Below are 17127 nucleotides of genomic sequence, written 5' to 3' on the forward strand. Positions count from 1 at the left end.
TCACGGTCACACTGTACGGTGGTCCTTTGGTAGTAGGGGCAGTCGCGAGATTCGACATAATCATCAATTTTGTGACCGCATTCAAGTATCGTGATTGTGTACTTGCACATGCTGGGCGAATATGTGGGTGAGCCACGAGACGAACGCGAGTGCAGGTCGGCAGCGTAGTAGTGGGGTAGAGGGAAGGGCCGTTGAAGGAGATCAGGAAATGCTATGATAGCAGCAACTGATACTTATATGGCGCAGATGTTGACCGCCCCCATAAACTAGTGAAGTGCTGCATGAGTGATGTACACGTACACGTAGTGGCATCATATGACTCTGAAACATGGCTGGAAGAAGCGGCGGGTGTTGTAAGCCTGTGAAGATACCGAATTGACAGTGCAAACATTAGTACAACTCATCAAACGGCAAGCCAGCCTGCGTCCGCGCAGAGCGCCGTCAATGAGGCGAACAGCGGCCGATTGGTCAGACACCATGGCTAGGGTATCTTTCCACCTACGGCGGCACAGAGGGAAGAATCCTATGCGTCTCTCAGTCCACCGACTGCTACTCCTAAGGATGCAATGTCGCGAGGTGCCCCCAGCGTGTGTGTTAGCAGACCCACAGTTCCATCAGACGTGGTTGACCGCCGTAGGCGCATTCCACGAGCATCGATGCGGCTCTGTACCGAGCCATTTTTTGCGCAGAAACTAATACGGGACGTTGCCAACAAAGGAATCCGCAGGCTAGACTGCCGCGGATGCCAGAGAAAAATGAAGCTTCCGCAGTGCGCAGCAGCGACGAAACGCACGAGGACGGTGTCGGTGGGGATAGCTACGTGGCGGCCTCGACTGTACTGGGCATGGCTCGCTGCAGCAAAGGCGGTAATGTGTTTCAAGCAGCGAAGGTCGTGGATCCATGTAGCTACGGGAGAACGGCGATCAGGTAATGCTATCGATCACGCACACGAAGCGATGCTTGGGATGACCTGAACTATGCGGAGAAGGAGTGAGGAAGCGTCGAAGGTATAACGGAGTGGAGATGTTGGATGTGGCCAATCAGAGGCGGGTGATTGCAACGACCCCTGCACATTTACTTGGCGCTTCGGATGAGCTTCATCGTTGACATCTTCAATCGACGCCATCGCCTCCAGCCCGCAGCACAACCCACCATGGCCTCAAGACTCGTCCCCCTCGCATGCAGGATTGCCCCACGGGCCTCGCGACAGTTCCAGAGGGCTCAATGGCGGGTTTTCAGCGTTTCGCGACCGTCATGGAACGAGAGCGGCTCGCTCAACGTTGTATGTATTTGATTCATCTTGCGCTGGAAGCCGAGCTAATACGCCTGTAGCACCGCGACACGCCTCAAAACAACCTCAAAATTCCCTTCAAATTTACACCACAAAATGAGGAACTCATCCAAGAGATCGTCTCCCGATACCCCTCCCAATACAAGAAGGCTGCCGTGATGCCGCTCCTCGACCTCGGACAGCGCCAGCACGGATTCTGCAGCATCAGCGTCATGAACGAGGTTGCGCGGATACTGGAGATGCCACCAATGCGTGTATACGAGGTTGCGACTTTCTACACCATGTACAACCGGGACCCCGTGGGCAAGTTCCACGTCCAGGTCTGCACAACTGTGAGTAGACACTGTACTTGAATTTGAGGGCAGCTGCTGACAGAATCAAGACCCCATGCATGCTTTGCGACAGTGACTCCGTTATGAAGGCTTGCGAAGACGTATTGGGCGTGCACCACGGCGAGACCACCTCAGACGGCCTCTTCACATTCTCCGAGGTCGAATGCCTTGGTGCATGTGCGAACGCGCCCATGGTCCAGATCAACGACGACTACTACGAGGACCTCACATACGACTCGACAGTCAACCTGCTCAAGGCCCTCAAGGCAGCCGAACAATCTACCGGTGCGCAGCCTGGAGGCAAGGGTCTGGCATCGGGCAAGGGATCGCTGAATGTAGAGGCCGGTGCCGGTGAGGCTCTCGCCAACGAGCAGGGACGCCAATACGCGGCTGGCGGCCTCAAGCTGCCATCGCCAGGACCATTGAGTGGAAGGAAGAGCTGCGAGCCAGCTGCTGGATTGACTTGCTTGACAAGCGAGCCCTGGGGTAACGAGACTCTGCGGAAGGACGGCGAGCTATAGAGGGTCTTTGTAAATACTGTAACATTTTCCCTTGCATTCGGAGTAAAGATCTTGGGGTTGATCTCCCTGTAGACCATCTCAAATGTCACACTAGTTCAACTATTTACGTGTGCAGGTTTTACATGTGACACCTTGCTAATCACTTCAACGCGCAATTCACATCCAGGCACCAAACGCTTCTAGGCCAGCGACTCACTGCTCAGTTTGTATGACGACTGCCAGACACGTAGGATACTGTTTATCTATCTCCATATCCTGCTTCCATCCTGGTCACACCATCACTCCATGATCTCAACAGAAATCCAGCAATCACCAAAACCAACATCATGCACTTCTCCATCAAATCCGTCGCTATACTAGCATGCCTCCTCGCCCTAGTCACCGCGAGTACAGCCCTTAACCAGATCTCCCCTACAACACTATCAATCCTCCCTTTGCGCTCCATCACCAACACAGACCAAGACCCCACACCGACAGACGTCACCACAGCCGCCAAGAAACCGTGCACTATATGTATCGACAAGCTCAACACATGTCACAACGTAAGTAATCCTCACCCCTCTCCTACACACGAAAACTTATTCACTGGCCGATACTAGAAGGGAAAGAAGGACTGGGAATACTGCCGCCATGAGCAGTGTATGAACTCGTGGAACTTTTGCCGAGGGTGCAAGGGCATGTAAGTATCGACATTCTCACTTCAAAGGGAAAATGTGGATTGGCGCTGACGGAGAATACTACTTGTCCTGAACGTGAGGGACGTATTGATGAGGCCTCTGAATGACGGGTTTCTGTCCGCGCATGGGTGATATGAGGACAGGGAATGACGTGCGTCGATTCGGCGAAATACAATCACTCTTGTACACTCAAGCACCAGCATTGATGTAAAGCAGTTCCATTATCCCCGGTTCCCCAGTGGCACCATGAAACTATCTATGTTGTACAAGCCATGCCAAATCATGTACGCGTAGCAGACTCGAATATGCTTCTATGTATGATGCATGACCGCTCGTTCTTTTTCGACTCTTGAGAAGAGGAAGAAGGAAAAGTTGCATGCAATGCTGTGCAACTTGCAAGGACTAAAACCCAGTCAAACGCCTTCGCTATATCCATGGGAGGTCGTTCCCAAATCAGACCCCCAGGCCGTGATGATCCTTCCCAAATGCAATGCTCGTGTGTTGTATCAATCGCTTTCGTTGACGTTATACAATGCCACCTGTTGTCGGTGAACGGTTTCGTGTATCTTTCTTCCCGTCGGAAGAGCGCTCGTAATGTGAAGTGTCTTGTCGATTTCTTCTGCCATAGTCCGTTTCGACGATGGTGAAGTTGGGACTGTCTGTCCTACAAGAAGCCCGAGTTCCCCTTGCCCATGAGCAGGTCTCGTGTCATCTCGAAGCTGAGCCAACTACTAGCCATGCTAGGCGCGACCTTGAGAAGGTTGGGCACAATACCCTTGTACAAACCCCGGAAGCCTTCTGTCTTGATGATCTGCTTTATGGCGTCGCCGATTCCTGCGTACTGGTATCCCATACCGCTCATAGTGTTGATCTGGAATCTCCGCCGCAGAACATCGAATGGGTAGGTGATGGTCTGCGCAACAGCACCGGAGACGGCACCAGCACCTAATTTGCCGATGGCACCCGGGTCTTTCTGACCCTCGCGTGTAAACTTGGTACGGGCGATCTCGTACACCATGAAGTTAAGGCCAACATACGGTGCGACACCAGCCACTGTGGGAAGGATGCCACGATATAGCGCCGGGAAACCGCCCTCGGTCTTGTACATAGTTACAAGCAGTGCCCACATGCCCGGTAGCTTCTGGCCAGCCTCCTTCTTGAGATCGGAGAACGATGCGGACTGGATGGATAGGCGTGTTCGGACGATATCGAGTGGGTAGGTAAACGTGACGGAGGTGATACCAGCAAGACCACCACAGAGTAGTCGCTGGTAGGCATCGAGAGGGGCACCTGGTTCGCTCTCGAAGAACTAAGGCAAGTTAGCTATGAAACTTTGGGACATACCATAGCCGTCGTCGTCTTTGCAGAAACCTCCGCATCCTTGTATATCTCCTCCCAGCTCACTTTAACCTTTCCATCGGCGAAGCTTCGAATCCTTCCCCACTTACCGCCCTCTCTCTTTCGTCCGCCCTTACCTCGTCCCATCCACCCCAATGTTTGAAAAGCAAGTCGCTCGCCGGAATCAAGAACACGCTGAACAGAAGAGAAATAGACGTACCCGCTTGTAGACGTTGTATGCGCTGAACTGTACGGCCGAGTATGGTACAATCCGTATGCAGTTGGTACCGTTTCCGGCCATGAATCCTCTCCACCCCTCTTCCCTCCACATCTTAGCCAGAGCCTTGGGTACGGACATCTTGTATTCCTCGCGACCAACGCTCTGGACTTGGAATAGAATCTTGAGGCGTTCGAGGGGCGATACGACGGTTCGTGAAACCGCGCCAGCTACGCCGCCGGCGACGAAGGAAGCCAGGACTGGCTGCGCAAAAACCTGGCGAACGCGCTGGAGACTAGTGATGTCGGGCGTGCCGAGGGGCTGCGATGAGGGGTCAATTGATGTCCTGCGACTAGGGATTTCACCTTGACTCACTTTTATGCCCTTGCCCGGTTCGTCGCTCATGATGGCGGGCGGTTGCGATTGCGGCTTCTCGGATGGTTTCGACATGACGCTGTTTGGCGTTGCTCTAAACGCGGCGCTGTTGCTCTAAAAAGCAGGATATTGTTGTCCGAGCGGAGACAAGTTCTATCGACGGAAAGAAAAGGTCGCGCGACGTAGTGTCGAGGTCATCGGAAAATGGTGTTGCGGAGGTGAAGACAGATTTCCGGCCGTACGAGGTGAGCAGGACTTGTCGATGAGCGGTGAATTCGATCTTCCATGCAAGGCAGCTTTCAAGTGAGTGTTTGTGTGTGTAGTCGCGCGTGTGTCATGGGCGTCGCTCCTCGGTAGGGTTGTCGTGTTTGGATCGTCTCTGGTAGCGGAGATTTGAGGATACCGCGGGAGGAAGGAGCGAATTTTAGTCTAGCGCCACGAATCGACGAATGCCATCAGCCATGCTTATAACAACCACGGTCCTCGCTGACGGCCCGGGTACTCGCGATCTGATACTTGGCTCTGGTTGACACCTGTCGTCTCCCTCCGGCATCAGCCCCTTGATGGGGCTGACTGCGAGCCGCCATGATTCGACGCGCATCATGGCAACACGTCAGGGGAACACCAGGGCAGATGCACGCAAACTGGCGTTGCGCCTCAGTCACCCCTTACTAGACGACGCAGTCAGCTGCGCACTGTCACTCCTTCTGCGTCAGCCGTTGTTGGAAACACTATAGGATGCTGTTTTAGAGTTCTGCTGCTCATGATCTTGATAGACTGCATCTGTCTTGGATGGGTGTCGTCACATGCGGAATGTACCGCCCGGGCTCTCCATCACCAGATACTGCGAATGCATCCAAAACGTACGCACCGATGAGCACACGACCCCACACCCAACTGAGATCGCGTGCTCACTAGACTCTGGAGGACAGCGGGGTACAAACGTCGGCCGTGGACGTTGACACATCGTAATCGTAGATTCGGCGTTCCGAGGTTGAAGACGATAATATCTCGGAGATGACCTCGCATCTCCAGTCCAAGATGAGGAGCTATCGCGAACACAGTGATTGTTTTTCAAGTCAAGCCTAGGTCGCTTGCAGCATGTAGTTTCCCTGGTCATCGTCCCTTCTGTTACTTGTGAAGGACGTGCCTAGGGTGACATGCTAGAAGTCGTTGACGTACCTGCGTTATCGATAAGAATGTATAAGTTCTGCGAGGGCGAAAGCGACGCACAACCGTTGCGCCTTCCCTATGCTATCACGTCGTGTATTTCAGCAGCTCACAGATAGCTTGCTACTGGAGTCTTCACATCATCCAGTAGCGCCCATATGTTTTGCCTTGAGATACGCGACTCGTGACTCTCACCAATCCAGTCACAGGCTCTCAGATCGGCGTGCATCCTCATCTTCAACAAGATGGAAGTCACGCCAAGGCAGGGACTTCTTCTCCAAAGAAGCCAAAGTACAAGGCTTGAAGAGTCGCGCTGCGTTCAAACTGCTTGAAGTGATTGCGCCTCGGTCTGAAACTGCGCACTGACTAACGTACTACAGCTTAACACCAAGCACAAGCTTTTCCAACCCGGACAGACTGTCGTCGATCTAGTATGTTGTCGCCTTTATTGAAAGCATGCTGCTAAATGACCCCAGGGTTTTGCACCAGGATCATGGTCTCAGGTTCGCCAGATATCTCTACACAAACTACAGTCTCTTAATGTCTCCAGGTTGCTGCAGATCGCACTGCTCCAGAGGGTCGTGTCATAGGTATTGACCTGATACCCGCACAACCCCCGCGAGGTGTCTCCACCATACAAGGCGACTTTCTATCACCTGTAATCCAAGACGAGGTTCGAGCCTATGTGCGAGATCCGGACCTGGGCAGACCCAGAAGACAGGTTTCTGCTAAAGCCAGCGAGGGACTTACTGAAGAAGAGCTGGACGACATCGAACGAGGATATATTGACATCGAACGACATGCTCATCTGGAGGGCGTAGAACTCGAACCGATCGGGCGCCCAGCAGAGACCAGTGACAGCGAACGAAATGCTCCAACTAGGCTCTCGTTGAAGGAGAGGGATATGCAGCAGGGCAGAGCAGTAGACGTGGTGCTCAGCGACATGTCAGAACCCTGGGACCAAACGGCCGGCTTCTACAAGAAGAGCCTTAGTGACCCATATTTTAGGATGATGAACACCAGCGGAAATGCTTTCAGAGACCACGCCGGCAGTATGGTGGGTAGTCCGCCGATCACTCTTGATTTTACTAAATTTCGTAGGACTTGTGCATGGCCGCCCTGACATTCGCTTTCGATACGCTCAAGACTGGCGGCCACTTCCTCTGCAAGTACTACAAAGGGCCGGAGGAGAAGGCATTCGAGACAAAGCTGAAGCGTCTCTTCGCCAAGGTGTACAGGGAGAAGCCGGAATCCTCTCGCGCTGTAGGCTTTTCCGCACAGTGGATGTTCCACGCTGACTGGCTCCAGGAATCTAAAGAGGCGTACTTTGTGGCACTGCGCCGCAAAGAGACACCGACGAAGGAGGAGGTCTTTGGAGAATAATCAGGGAGACACCGCCTTACGAAGTGCTTATTACTACTGAATCTCTGCATCTTACTTCGGCCCGAGAGGTGCAGATCCCAAGGAGCTCTTGAGCACGTTTTGCTATTGAGACAAGGACTATACTCGTCGGCGCCCACATTCCGACGTCATGCAGCCACATGGATGTATCACACACACCGAAGGAGCGTTGAGAGGTTAGATCCCGGTTAAGAAACCCATCCACACACCGCGTGATGAGCTAGAGCTCGCTTAGAAGTGGCAGCATGGGAGCCTATGATGTAGTTACACTCGATTGCCAAGCTCAACTTGAATACAACGTGGCGTTTTCAGAAGTACATGAGAGAAATAGGTACCAAGTGCGTGCGTGCGTCCGTCCTGGAGGATGAGGGCGCGTGCTGCCTCGAGGTCCCTCGATGCCAACATGGCCGAGTCTTCCCAAGAGTCAGTCACATGGCATATGCAGGTGGCGGCGGTTCATCTAGTTGGCGGATAAGAGCCTCAGACCCGGTATTAATGGCAGGCCGTGGTACCTGGTGACGGATCTGGAAGCGTCTCGTCCCATGTTCGGGAGATATGTCAAGCATTTTTGTGGGCCCATGTGACAGGGATGCTGGAGGTGTGAGGTTGCTTAAGGCACTGCATTAGGACATGCTTGCACGCTGGTCCAGTAGGGCGTCATGCAGGATTTGATGTATTCTGGATTTCCTTTGACGATGTTGGGTGCGCTCGTGAGGACGCGGTCGCGCGGGAACAAAGAGGGCGAGGACGGCCAACTTGACTCGCTCGGCTGGCCTGAGCTGGGGTTGCAAAGCTTCTAGAGCCGAAACCCAAGCTTATCACGAACCGCACGTTTTCTCCCATCAACGGATCAACCCACCGATCAATCTAAACCGAGTTGTGCGACGTGGCCAATGAGTGCCGAACATGGATTTCAATAACCCTAATGCGTATGGCGGCCAGTTCGCCAATTCCCCGCAACACGCCCAATTCGATGCACAGGCGCGGCTCCAGCAGCAAGCCAACCCACATGGGCAGTACGGGCAGTCCCCGTCGTTCCCGGGCATGGGTGGCGCCATGGGGAGCAATGGCATTCAGCCAGGAGCCCCGTATCTCCAGCAGCGAGGTAAGCCAGTGACGTGCGCGTTTCTTGTCCTGTCCTATCGCCGCCCGTGGGCGCGTTCCTGGCAGCCTGGCTGACATGACACCATGGAGCAGCCGCCATGCAACAGGCGCAACAACAGCAGGCGCAACAGCAGCAGCAGCAACAACACCAGCTGTCGTCGCCGAGCCCCTACTCGAACGCGCCCTATGCGCAGACGATGCCCTCGCCTGCCCACCACCAGTTTGCCCAGAACCGCCAGACGGCCTCCCCTGCCAGCACCACTGGCCAGGCACCCTATGCGACACCGCAGCCACAGCCCTCGCCCAGCATGCAGACCAACGGCCAGCAGACCCCCATGAACCTCCAGCTGCCCGTCAAGGCGGAGCCGCCCCAGGTCCCGACGCCCGTTAAGCAGGTGCCCCCATCGCCAGTGTCGCCCGCCAACCCGGCGCGTAATGCAGACCGCGTCGCAACCCTCCTCGACATCAACAGCATCCTCATCAAAGAAGTTTGCGAGCTCCAGACGCAGGGCAAGGCGGGCCAAGTCGGGCCCACGCCAGAAGGGAAGCCCGAAGGCGACAAACCGCAGCCATCCAAGGAATACGTCGAGTGAGTGCTGCGCATCCCTTGCGCGACGTCAGCTAACAACCCCAGCTACATGCGCCGCCTCCAGGCAAACCTCGCCTACCTCGCGCAGAATGCGGAGAAGGTGCCCAAGCCTGGACAACAAATACAACCGGGGCCCGCCATCATGTCGATACCCGCCTCACCCGCCGAGCTCGTCAAGCTATATACCAAACTGCAGGAGCTGTTCCCAGGATGGAAGGGGCAGACCCCACAAATGAAGCAGTCGCCCGGACCGCAACGGATGAACTCGAATGCGTCACAACCACCGAATAGTGCAGGCCTGCAGCAAAATTGGGGGCAGAATGCGATGCAGCAAGGCATGCAGCAATCACAGCAACAACAACAAACGAAGCAGGAGAACCAATAAGGACGGGATAGCAACCTCCATCGCAGGCGTATGGACGGCGTTACTGTACTTTTATACCTCGTGTAAGATTGGCGTAGGCAACATGTGCTTGTCATGGGTGTTTCAAGAGATGCGCACAATATCTGGATATTCAGGACTTGTGAAAACCATCATCGTTAGGCACAAGCAGTCCAGTCGAAAGAGCGTTATCGATAGGCGATTGGCACTGGATACATTTCTATAATTCGGAATTCAAGATTGGTTGATACAGGCAGCTGCTGTCGCAAGAAATATGGCTAACGAGACACTGCCAAATCGGAAGTCACCAGAGAATCTGCATGGCGTCATCACGGCTGGTTTGGTACAGCACACGTGGGATGACAAAGCACGCTTCCAAGGCTTTGTCATAGGATGCTCTCAGTCGCGCCTTCCTCTTGACACCCCCAATCTGCATCTTTCCGAACGGCAACGCATGGCAAACGTACCTCTGACATCCATGGATCTACTACAGTGTTAACGCTAGGCTAACACCCGGTCGGCTGCGTTTACGAGTGGAGTCGTAGTACGAGACGGATCCAATCACACACAGCCATCTGCTGAATAACGCTTCGTGACGATGTGTAAGGTCGTTAGACCAACGCCAATCTATGAAGGTGGAGGGACATGAACTACGCGCAGTTAGAGCATGCTGACATACCTATCACTAAAGGCATCAAAATTATCACTAACTAGATACGAGATACTCATCGTGACCATACATCCAACAGTTCCCTTTGACATATATCTACATGGCAGTCAAAAGTGCCCCATGTATCTCGCTAAGTACACCACAAGAGACGACTACCATTTAATTTTATAGCAAAGCGCAATGTCCCCTAGAAGACTGACTTTCCTACTATCTCTGGCCGTCTTAGGTCTCGGCACTTTATCGTCACCTCTCTCTGGTCCCGCCCTTCCTCTCCCAGCCAGAACAGTAGCTCAGCTTCCCACCGTTCCAACCTGGCTGGAAAATATTGCCGTCCGGCCAAATGGCGATCTACTCGTCACCCAACTAGCTCCAGTCCCCATACTCTACACCATCAAGAACCCATCACTAGGAAACGCAACCCTAGAACCCATCTACGAATTCCGTGCCACCAACGTCACCGATCTCCTCGGAATCACAGAAACAGCGCCCGACACCTACGCCATCATCGCTGGAAACGCTACAACCAACTCAACTGGCTACGCCGGCACTTGGTCCGTATGGCAAGCCACCTTTACCTCTGCCAACATCTCCATACCCACGGTTCACAAAATCGCCAACGTACCTCAGGCGAAACTACTCAACGGAGTTGAATCATTGCCATCCGATCCCTCTATTGTCATAATAGTAGATTCTCAATTCGGCCTCCTCTTCCGCTTCGATACCAAGACCGGGACAAGCGAGATCATCGCTGATGGACCAGAACTCAAGCCGTATCCACAACTGCACAATGCTACCGTGGGATTTGGTGCAAATGGTCTCAAGGTCCGTGATGGGTGGGTGTACTTCAGTAATTCGGATCTCATTGCTATATACCGCGTTCCCATCACTTCAAGAGGATACATACCGCATAGCCCCAAAGGGGGTGTGGAACTATACGCCAATCTGACTGCGGTGGCCGACTTTGTCGATGACTTCACGTTCGGGCCGGATGGCACGTTGTGGGCTGTGAGCAACTACGAGAACACAGTCATTGCTGTGAGTCCAGGTGGGAAGAAGATGGAGGTAGTCGCAGGTGCAAAGGGGTCAGTGACGTTCGCAGGGGACACCGCGGCAGCGTTTGGTAGAACAGACCGGGATCGTGATGTGCTGTATGTGAGCACTGCTGGGGGTTTGGCGATGCCTATCAATGGGAGTGTTGTGGTGCCTGGGAGCATCGTCGCGGTTGATACCAGGGGGTACGCGTGTTAGGGAGGACATAATTGGCCTTGCAAGACTCCACATGTGTACGTCGCTGTGGCGATGTCAAGCTGACTGCATAATCTCTATGTAATTAGAACAACGCGTGAGATTAATATTGATGCATCAGTGCTTCGTCGGGTAGAACAGCGAAGAAGCAATATGGTAACAACATCATTAGGGCTTATGTCAGTGAATGCTTCTCTCCGACCCAACATCACCGCGTCAGCTTTCAGCAAGTCACAGAATGCAAGGGACAAGAATTGAAATCAACGGTCTTCTATTCATCACATGTATCGCTACACCAATCCACCATACCCCCTCAAACACAACTGTAACTAGAAGTTAAACAAAAAGCAATATACTGAAGCGATCGTTTTGCATCAGAGTGCGCATACGTTCGTTCTATGCCATGATGTCCCCAGAGAACAAAGCCTGTCCCAAGGATATACCCAAAAATATGCACACACAAACAGAGAAGTCTTTTACCACACAAAAACGCCTAACCCGTCCGTCCTGAAAAGAGAACAGAGAGAAGTAGGTGCTTAAGCGGCACCAGCGTAGACCTTGCCAACAGCCGAGAGGCCGCTGCCAGAGTTGAGCTGGTTCTCACCGTCACCGACCATGAACCAGGAGTAACCCTGGACCTTGTCGGAGCCGTCGAGGTAGGCCATGGCGTCCTTGAGGAAGCTGGCGGCTTGCTCCTCGGAGGCGCTGCCGGGGTTGAGACCGAACTCGGTGATCCAGACCTTCTTGCCACCCATGTCGGCGGCCTTCTCGACCTGAGCTTGGAAGCGGTCGATGGTCTGCTCGTCGTAGATGTCGTAGAAGTGGATGTTGGTTGCGTCGACGTGGGCGTCGGGGCAGCAGTCGTTGAAGCGGCTGAGCCAGTCCAATCCCATCGGAGCAGGGCCTTTTAAGTTAAGTCAGTATGTGTCTCACATGCAATTCGTATAGCCAAAACTTACCGTTGGTAACGGAGGGTCCGACAATGGTGACCTCGGGGTGGGCTGCCTTGACGGGGTTCATGTATTCCTTCCAGGCGGTGCAGGCGGCTTCGGGGCTCAGGTTGCACTGCGAGGTGTGGTCACACTCGTTGAATCCCATGACGGCGGTGGAACCCTTCTTGACGGCCGTGTCGACGTTGGCGAGCCACTCGTCGGCGGAAGACTTGCTAGGACCGTGCATCATGGGGACGAAGGAGGTGCCGATGTCGTTGCTCTCAACCTGTCCCCAGTTGTAACCGAAGCCGAACTTGCTGCCGAAGGTGGTGCAGAGGTGAGCCTCGTTGTAGGCGAGACCACGCTTGACGCCACTGTAGCTGTTGCCAGCAGTGGGGGAAGGAGCAGCGGAGGAGGCGACAGAGCTGGCCGACTCGACGGGCTTCTGGGGAGCGGATGCGGTGATCTCGGGGGTCTTGGAGGTGGGGGCCTCAGGAACGGCAGGGTACTCAGCCTTGGAAGACGAAGCAGCAGGAGGAGCGGCGGGGTACTCGGCAGCGGGAGAGGTGGTGGCCTCAGCTACGGGAGTCTCGACGGTGCTCTTGACAGCAGAGGAAGTGGGCTTGTCGGCAGGAGGAGCGGCAGGGTACTCAGCGGCCGTGGAGCTTGACTCAGCGACGGGCATGACTGAAGAAGGGACTCCGTATCCATTGCCAGCGGCAGATGAGGTGGGGAGAGCAGCACCGCCACCGGGAGTGACGGTGACAGTGACCTTCTCGGAAGCAGTCACAGTGACGGTTGCGCCACAGACACCAGTCGAGGCATCAGCGGCCTCGACCTGCTTGTTGCCTCCAGCAAGACCGGAAGGCTTCTGGTAGACGGTCTCGTACTGAGTGTAGGTGGAGGTCGAAGTCGTGTCGATGGTGGTAGTCTGTTCACCAGGGTAGGCACCGGTACCGGTAGCCTGAGCCATGGCAGTGGTGTTGGAGTTACCCCATCCGTTGACTGGGTAAGCAGCCCTGTGGTGGAACTTCTCGTGCTGGTAGTGGGGAACAGCCGCAACGGCGGAAGCGAGGGCCAAAAGGCCGGTAAACTTGACAGAGGCAGACATGTCGATGTTCGTTGTAGATTGCAGGTTAAGGATGTGCGTTACGCTTGCTTGTAGGGTATCGATGAGTAAAAGCAGATGCGGCTAACCTGAGCGCGAAATCGTTGGACAGTCGAACAATGAACGTGGTAGTCAGAGCGACAAGAGAATGTACCGAGCAGAAATGCTCAAAGGAGTGGCTGGCAACGACCGTGTTTGGTGTGAGTCTGAGGATCAGGTTGTGACAAAAACAACGGGGAGGGCGGGTGATTTTCAACCTCATATATTTTTCGCGGGGAATCCGGGCGCTCGATCCTTTCGCATGCGCCTGGCTAGAACCTTTCACACCTTCAGGCTCTGCGCAAGCGGGTAAGCCAGGGGTTCAGGTGGAAATAACCTACTTGGCCATTCACAGTTCAGAAGAGGCCTGAGCCGCTAAGGTCGTGGTCCGTCTTGATTAGCTACCGCATGGCGCCGTGCGTTTCACGTAGCCGCCACATTCAGGTACACCCGCTCACCGACGCATGCAAGCAGGGGCCGTATACCGTTTGCGTCGGTTTCGGTGTCAGATCTGCTTTTTGCGCCTGCAAGCTGCTCTATCGATAGACGTGAAAGTCATCCTGTCAGACATGTCGCCCACGTGAATGTTATCGACGTTCGCTGTATGGTGTGCGTTGGTCCCACATAGTGACAGCACCACAGATCCTTCACAAGTCTTGGTACTCGCGGCATCGTAAGGGGTGGGGCCGGGCGCAAAGACCGCGCGGGTTGATCGAGTATTCTAGACGCAGACGCTCTCATTTCCGAAAGTGTGATCGCCTCTGCGGGAGTCTGACCAGTTCTATCGAGCGATGACGAGGCCCTCATCCGGCGACCATCGTCTTGTTTGTTGAGCATTACCGTGTTCGGGCTCGCGACCCAAAGGGGCTGAGGACTGGAGGTAAGCCGAGAGGGCGTATGCGATGCTGACGAGGCTTTCTCGTATTGACGAGTCAACACTGAGGCGGTCCGATGCAAAAATACCAACCGATGTGGCACGGCAGGCACTCCGCGCGCGACCTCGTACTCAGCCGGCTCCCTTGCTCATGCACTTCAGCTCAGCTTAGCACACCTCAATTATCCATTGTTATGTTCGCAGCATTCTGAAGCGTCGACACAATTACAAGTCACGATAAGATTATTCCCGATGTTCATGGACAAGGTGTCGTGTCGCATCAACGGTGACCTTACACCCACGTCAACCACAACGACAACGTGGTACGCACGCGAAAGCGCTCCGCCAGGCTGGTCCTTGTCATAATTACCGACATATCCCGCCCTCTATCGGGCTCCGAACGTCTTTGTTTTCTTCTGTCTGCCGATGAACAGACAACGCAGCTGTGACGCTTCCACCGACGTCACACGATCACAACGAGAACTCCCATCGTGTGCGCCTGAGGATATTGCGCTCGAGATCTGCCTCCCCGATTTTGTGCCAGCAACAATGGAATCGGTTCTCCACGGTGAGGCAATTCATTCGCTGGCACACTAACACGCATCCAATACGAGTCGAGGCGACTGTCAACCAGCCCTGCGCTATCGATATAGCCTATCGATAGGAAGGAGGTTCCTGCATAAGCGCTGCTGGTCTTGCGCAGCCTAACGCATGCGCTCTGCGCCCGGTGTGTCAAACTTCATCTCCCAACAGCTGGGCATGACATGTGTCTACGTTTGCCATTGTTTGTCGTTCTGATATTCCTCGGGCTGGGAATAAGGGCGAGGTTGCGATATCATAGCTCGTCGCGATGTCGCGAGTACACGTAATGATTTCCACTCGCTCCGACAGTTCTGGATCGTGGGCACGGTTCGGTATCGGAAGCAACGACCCGGGCGTGGTGCGTGGGTGGCCTGGATTCCGCGGTCCAGAATCTGACAGTGCGCACGTGACGTCGGTAGATCGCAGAGCACACGGTCTTTGGCACAAACCTACGAGATGGACAAGCCGTGATGCAGGGCCTCTCTGCATGTGTACGATGGTAAGCCCCGAAGGGTTGTGAAACTGTGAGCCCCAGATCATCCAAGGTTGTTAATCAGCTAGGATGCACTGCCCTGCAGGTGACGTACAGTGTCGATCGTCAGGCACCTGTACCGGTATGGTAACTTAGCCTCTTTGGAATTCCAAGGACTGGGACCGATCGCATCATGTCGCTCCGAGATGGCAGTCGAACATGTGGTTCACTATCGCAAGGTGTTTCAGGGCAAACAGCGGTTCGCCGAAAGCCAGTGAGTTCCGAAACGCTGGTGGCAACAGTTCATTACGCAAACTGATAAGTCGGTGACTTTGGGTTTTTCGGGTTGACGTTGTCGTGGTGAAACGTCGGCGTGAAGACCCTGGAAGTTTGACGATGGGTGGCAAACCTTCATGCAGTTGTGTGAAAGGGACGTATGGATGTAGACACGTGCAAAGCTTTTGCTGCTTCTCAGGAAGTGAGGACATGGTTATTACAATACAACAGTATATCTACGAATACCCTCATCGTACGCAATGCTTTCCTTCCTTGCGTATGACACCCTCTTTGCAGACCATATCACAGCCCATTTTCAGTGTCACAGCACACCCATCCGTACACCATGTATACTTTCCGCCAGGCAAGCAAGTAACCTCACCGTCTTGATCACATGCCAAGCATTGTTCCATCACACGTGCAAGAGGGTCCGCAACGGCGAAGAAGCGCGTCCAGTAGTTTATCCTCCTCTTAGTGGCTTTGCTCTCTTCGTCTCGTCCTGCAGAAGGTGTTGCGTTATCCATACCTCTGAAATCTGATGCGTCGATGTACTTGGTCTTCAGAGTGAGGATGGCAGAATGCATAGCGCTGGTGTTGCTTGCGATTGATTCTGTATCTCGAACTTTCACGGGTACCTTATCTTCGGAAGCTTGGGTGAACTTGACCTTGCAACGTGAGTGAGCTGATGTGGTGGAGGATGTAGAGAGAATTGCAGAAGCGGTGGTTATAGTACTTACGTTAGGTGGAGTTATCGATGCTGACGAAGTAGCTGAGCTACTGGTAGCTATGGCGCTCCTTGTGGGCCAGTAGAATTCGGAAGTCTCTGATCCAGAGATAAGCGGTATTACCAATGGTGTCGCTAGTATTCCAGACGCAGTGCTGCTCAATACCGAGAAGGTGGGGAGGCGTTCTGATGGTGTGTCCACGGATCTCGAGTGCGTTATCCAAGGTAACACGGGTGTCCAGGGCAGATCAGTGCTGGAATTACCAGGTACAATATGCGACACAGTATGGGAGCAAGTAGTACTTTTACCCATCGGACTGGTTGGGCTGGCAGACGTAGCAAGTGTATCAGTCACCATCGTACTGCCCGCGCTTGGAAGAGAACCAGAAGCCATGGAGGTCGGCAAAGGATCATATGTAAAGGACGGTAAGACGAGGGAGGTAGTGCCAGACGGCCAGATGGGAATACCGTCGATAATGCATGGTTCAGTCGGATGGGGGCAGATCAGAGTGACCGCTGTGCTAGTGGGTTTACTGTAGTCAGGTCCATCGGACGGTGCCGTCACTGAGCCTGGTGGTGGAGGGACGGCGAATCCGGAGGTATAGTTGCCAGTCTCATGAGGCGGCACATAAGGTGGTAGTGTGCTTGCTGTTGTCCCAGTAAAGGTGACAGTCGTAGTTGAACTACCTATCGGCGGCAGCTGATCGGTTGTCGTGGATGTCTGATTGTTATTCTCATCTTGGGGAGCTCCCAGAGTACAGCTAACTAGCATTGCAATAAGGCCGAGATGCACATTGCGAGCGGACAT

General features: G+C 54.1%; 6 protein-coding genes across 6 annotated transcripts; 4 read left to right on the plus strand and 2 right to left on the minus strand.

The window, feature by feature from the left end:
* Positions 1-1153: 1153 nt before the first annotated feature.
* On the plus strand, positions 1154-2144 carry J4E90_004942 (uncharacterized protein; the record flags this gene model as incomplete). The annotated part of the gene is made up of 3 exons (XM_051434501.1): positions 1154-1282; positions 1333-1623; positions 1674-2144. The coding sequence occupies 3 exons, from the start codon at positions 1154-1156 to the stop codon at positions 2142-2144; spliced, it is 891 nt and encodes a 296-aa protein (XP_051291757.1).
* A 1341-nt stretch (positions 2145-3485) lies between these two features.
* J4E90_004943 (uncharacterized protein) lies at positions 3486-4826 on the minus strand (the record flags this gene model as incomplete). The annotated part of the gene is made up of 3 exons (XM_051434502.1): positions 3486-4130; positions 4380-4697; positions 4752-4826. 3 exons carry the CDS (start codon positions 4824-4826, stop codon positions 3486-3488), a joined length of 1038 nt encoding a protein of 345 aa, XP_051291758.1.
* A 1588-nt stretch (positions 4827-6414) lies between these two features.
* Positions 6415-7304, plus strand: J4E90_004944 (uncharacterized protein; the record flags this gene model as incomplete). The annotated part of the gene is made up of 3 exons (XM_051434503.1): positions 6415-6424; positions 6497-6978; positions 7023-7304. The coding sequence occupies 3 exons, from the start codon at positions 6415-6417 to the stop codon at positions 7302-7304; spliced, it is 774 nt and encodes a 257-aa protein (XP_051291759.1).
* A 924-nt stretch (positions 7305-8228) lies between these two features.
* Positions 8229-9400, plus strand: J4E90_004945 (uncharacterized protein; the record flags this gene model as incomplete). The annotated part of the gene is made up of 3 exons (XM_051434504.1): positions 8229-8427; positions 8520-9015; positions 9061-9400. The coding sequence occupies 3 exons, from the start codon at positions 8229-8231 to the stop codon at positions 9398-9400; spliced, it is 1035 nt and encodes a 344-aa protein (XP_051291760.1).
* Positions 9401-10247: 847 nt separating this feature from the next.
* On the plus strand, positions 10248-11315 carry J4E90_004946 (uncharacterized protein; the record flags this gene model as incomplete). Its single annotated transcript, XM_051434505.1, has 1 exon — positions 10248-11315. One exon carries the CDS (start codon positions 10248-10250, stop codon positions 11313-11315), a length of 1068 nt encoding a protein of 355 aa, XP_051291761.1.
* A 533-nt stretch (positions 11316-11848) lies between these two features.
* Positions 11849-13355, minus strand: J4E90_004947 (uncharacterized protein; the record flags this gene model as incomplete). Its single annotated transcript, XM_051434506.1, has 2 exons — positions 11849-12216; positions 12272-13355. The coding sequence occupies 2 exons, from the start codon at positions 13353-13355 to the stop codon at positions 11849-11851; spliced, it is 1452 nt and encodes a 483-aa protein (XP_051291762.1).
* Positions 13356-17127: the final 3772 nt, after the last annotated feature.

Source organism: Alternaria incomplexa, assembly GCF_024043165.1.
Source record: "Alternaria incomplexa strain BMP 0042 chromosome Unknown scaffold_6, whole genome shotgun sequence".
Lineage (NCBI taxonomy): Eukaryota > Fungi > Ascomycota > Dothideomycetes > Pleosporales > Pleosporaceae > Alternaria > Alternaria incomplexa.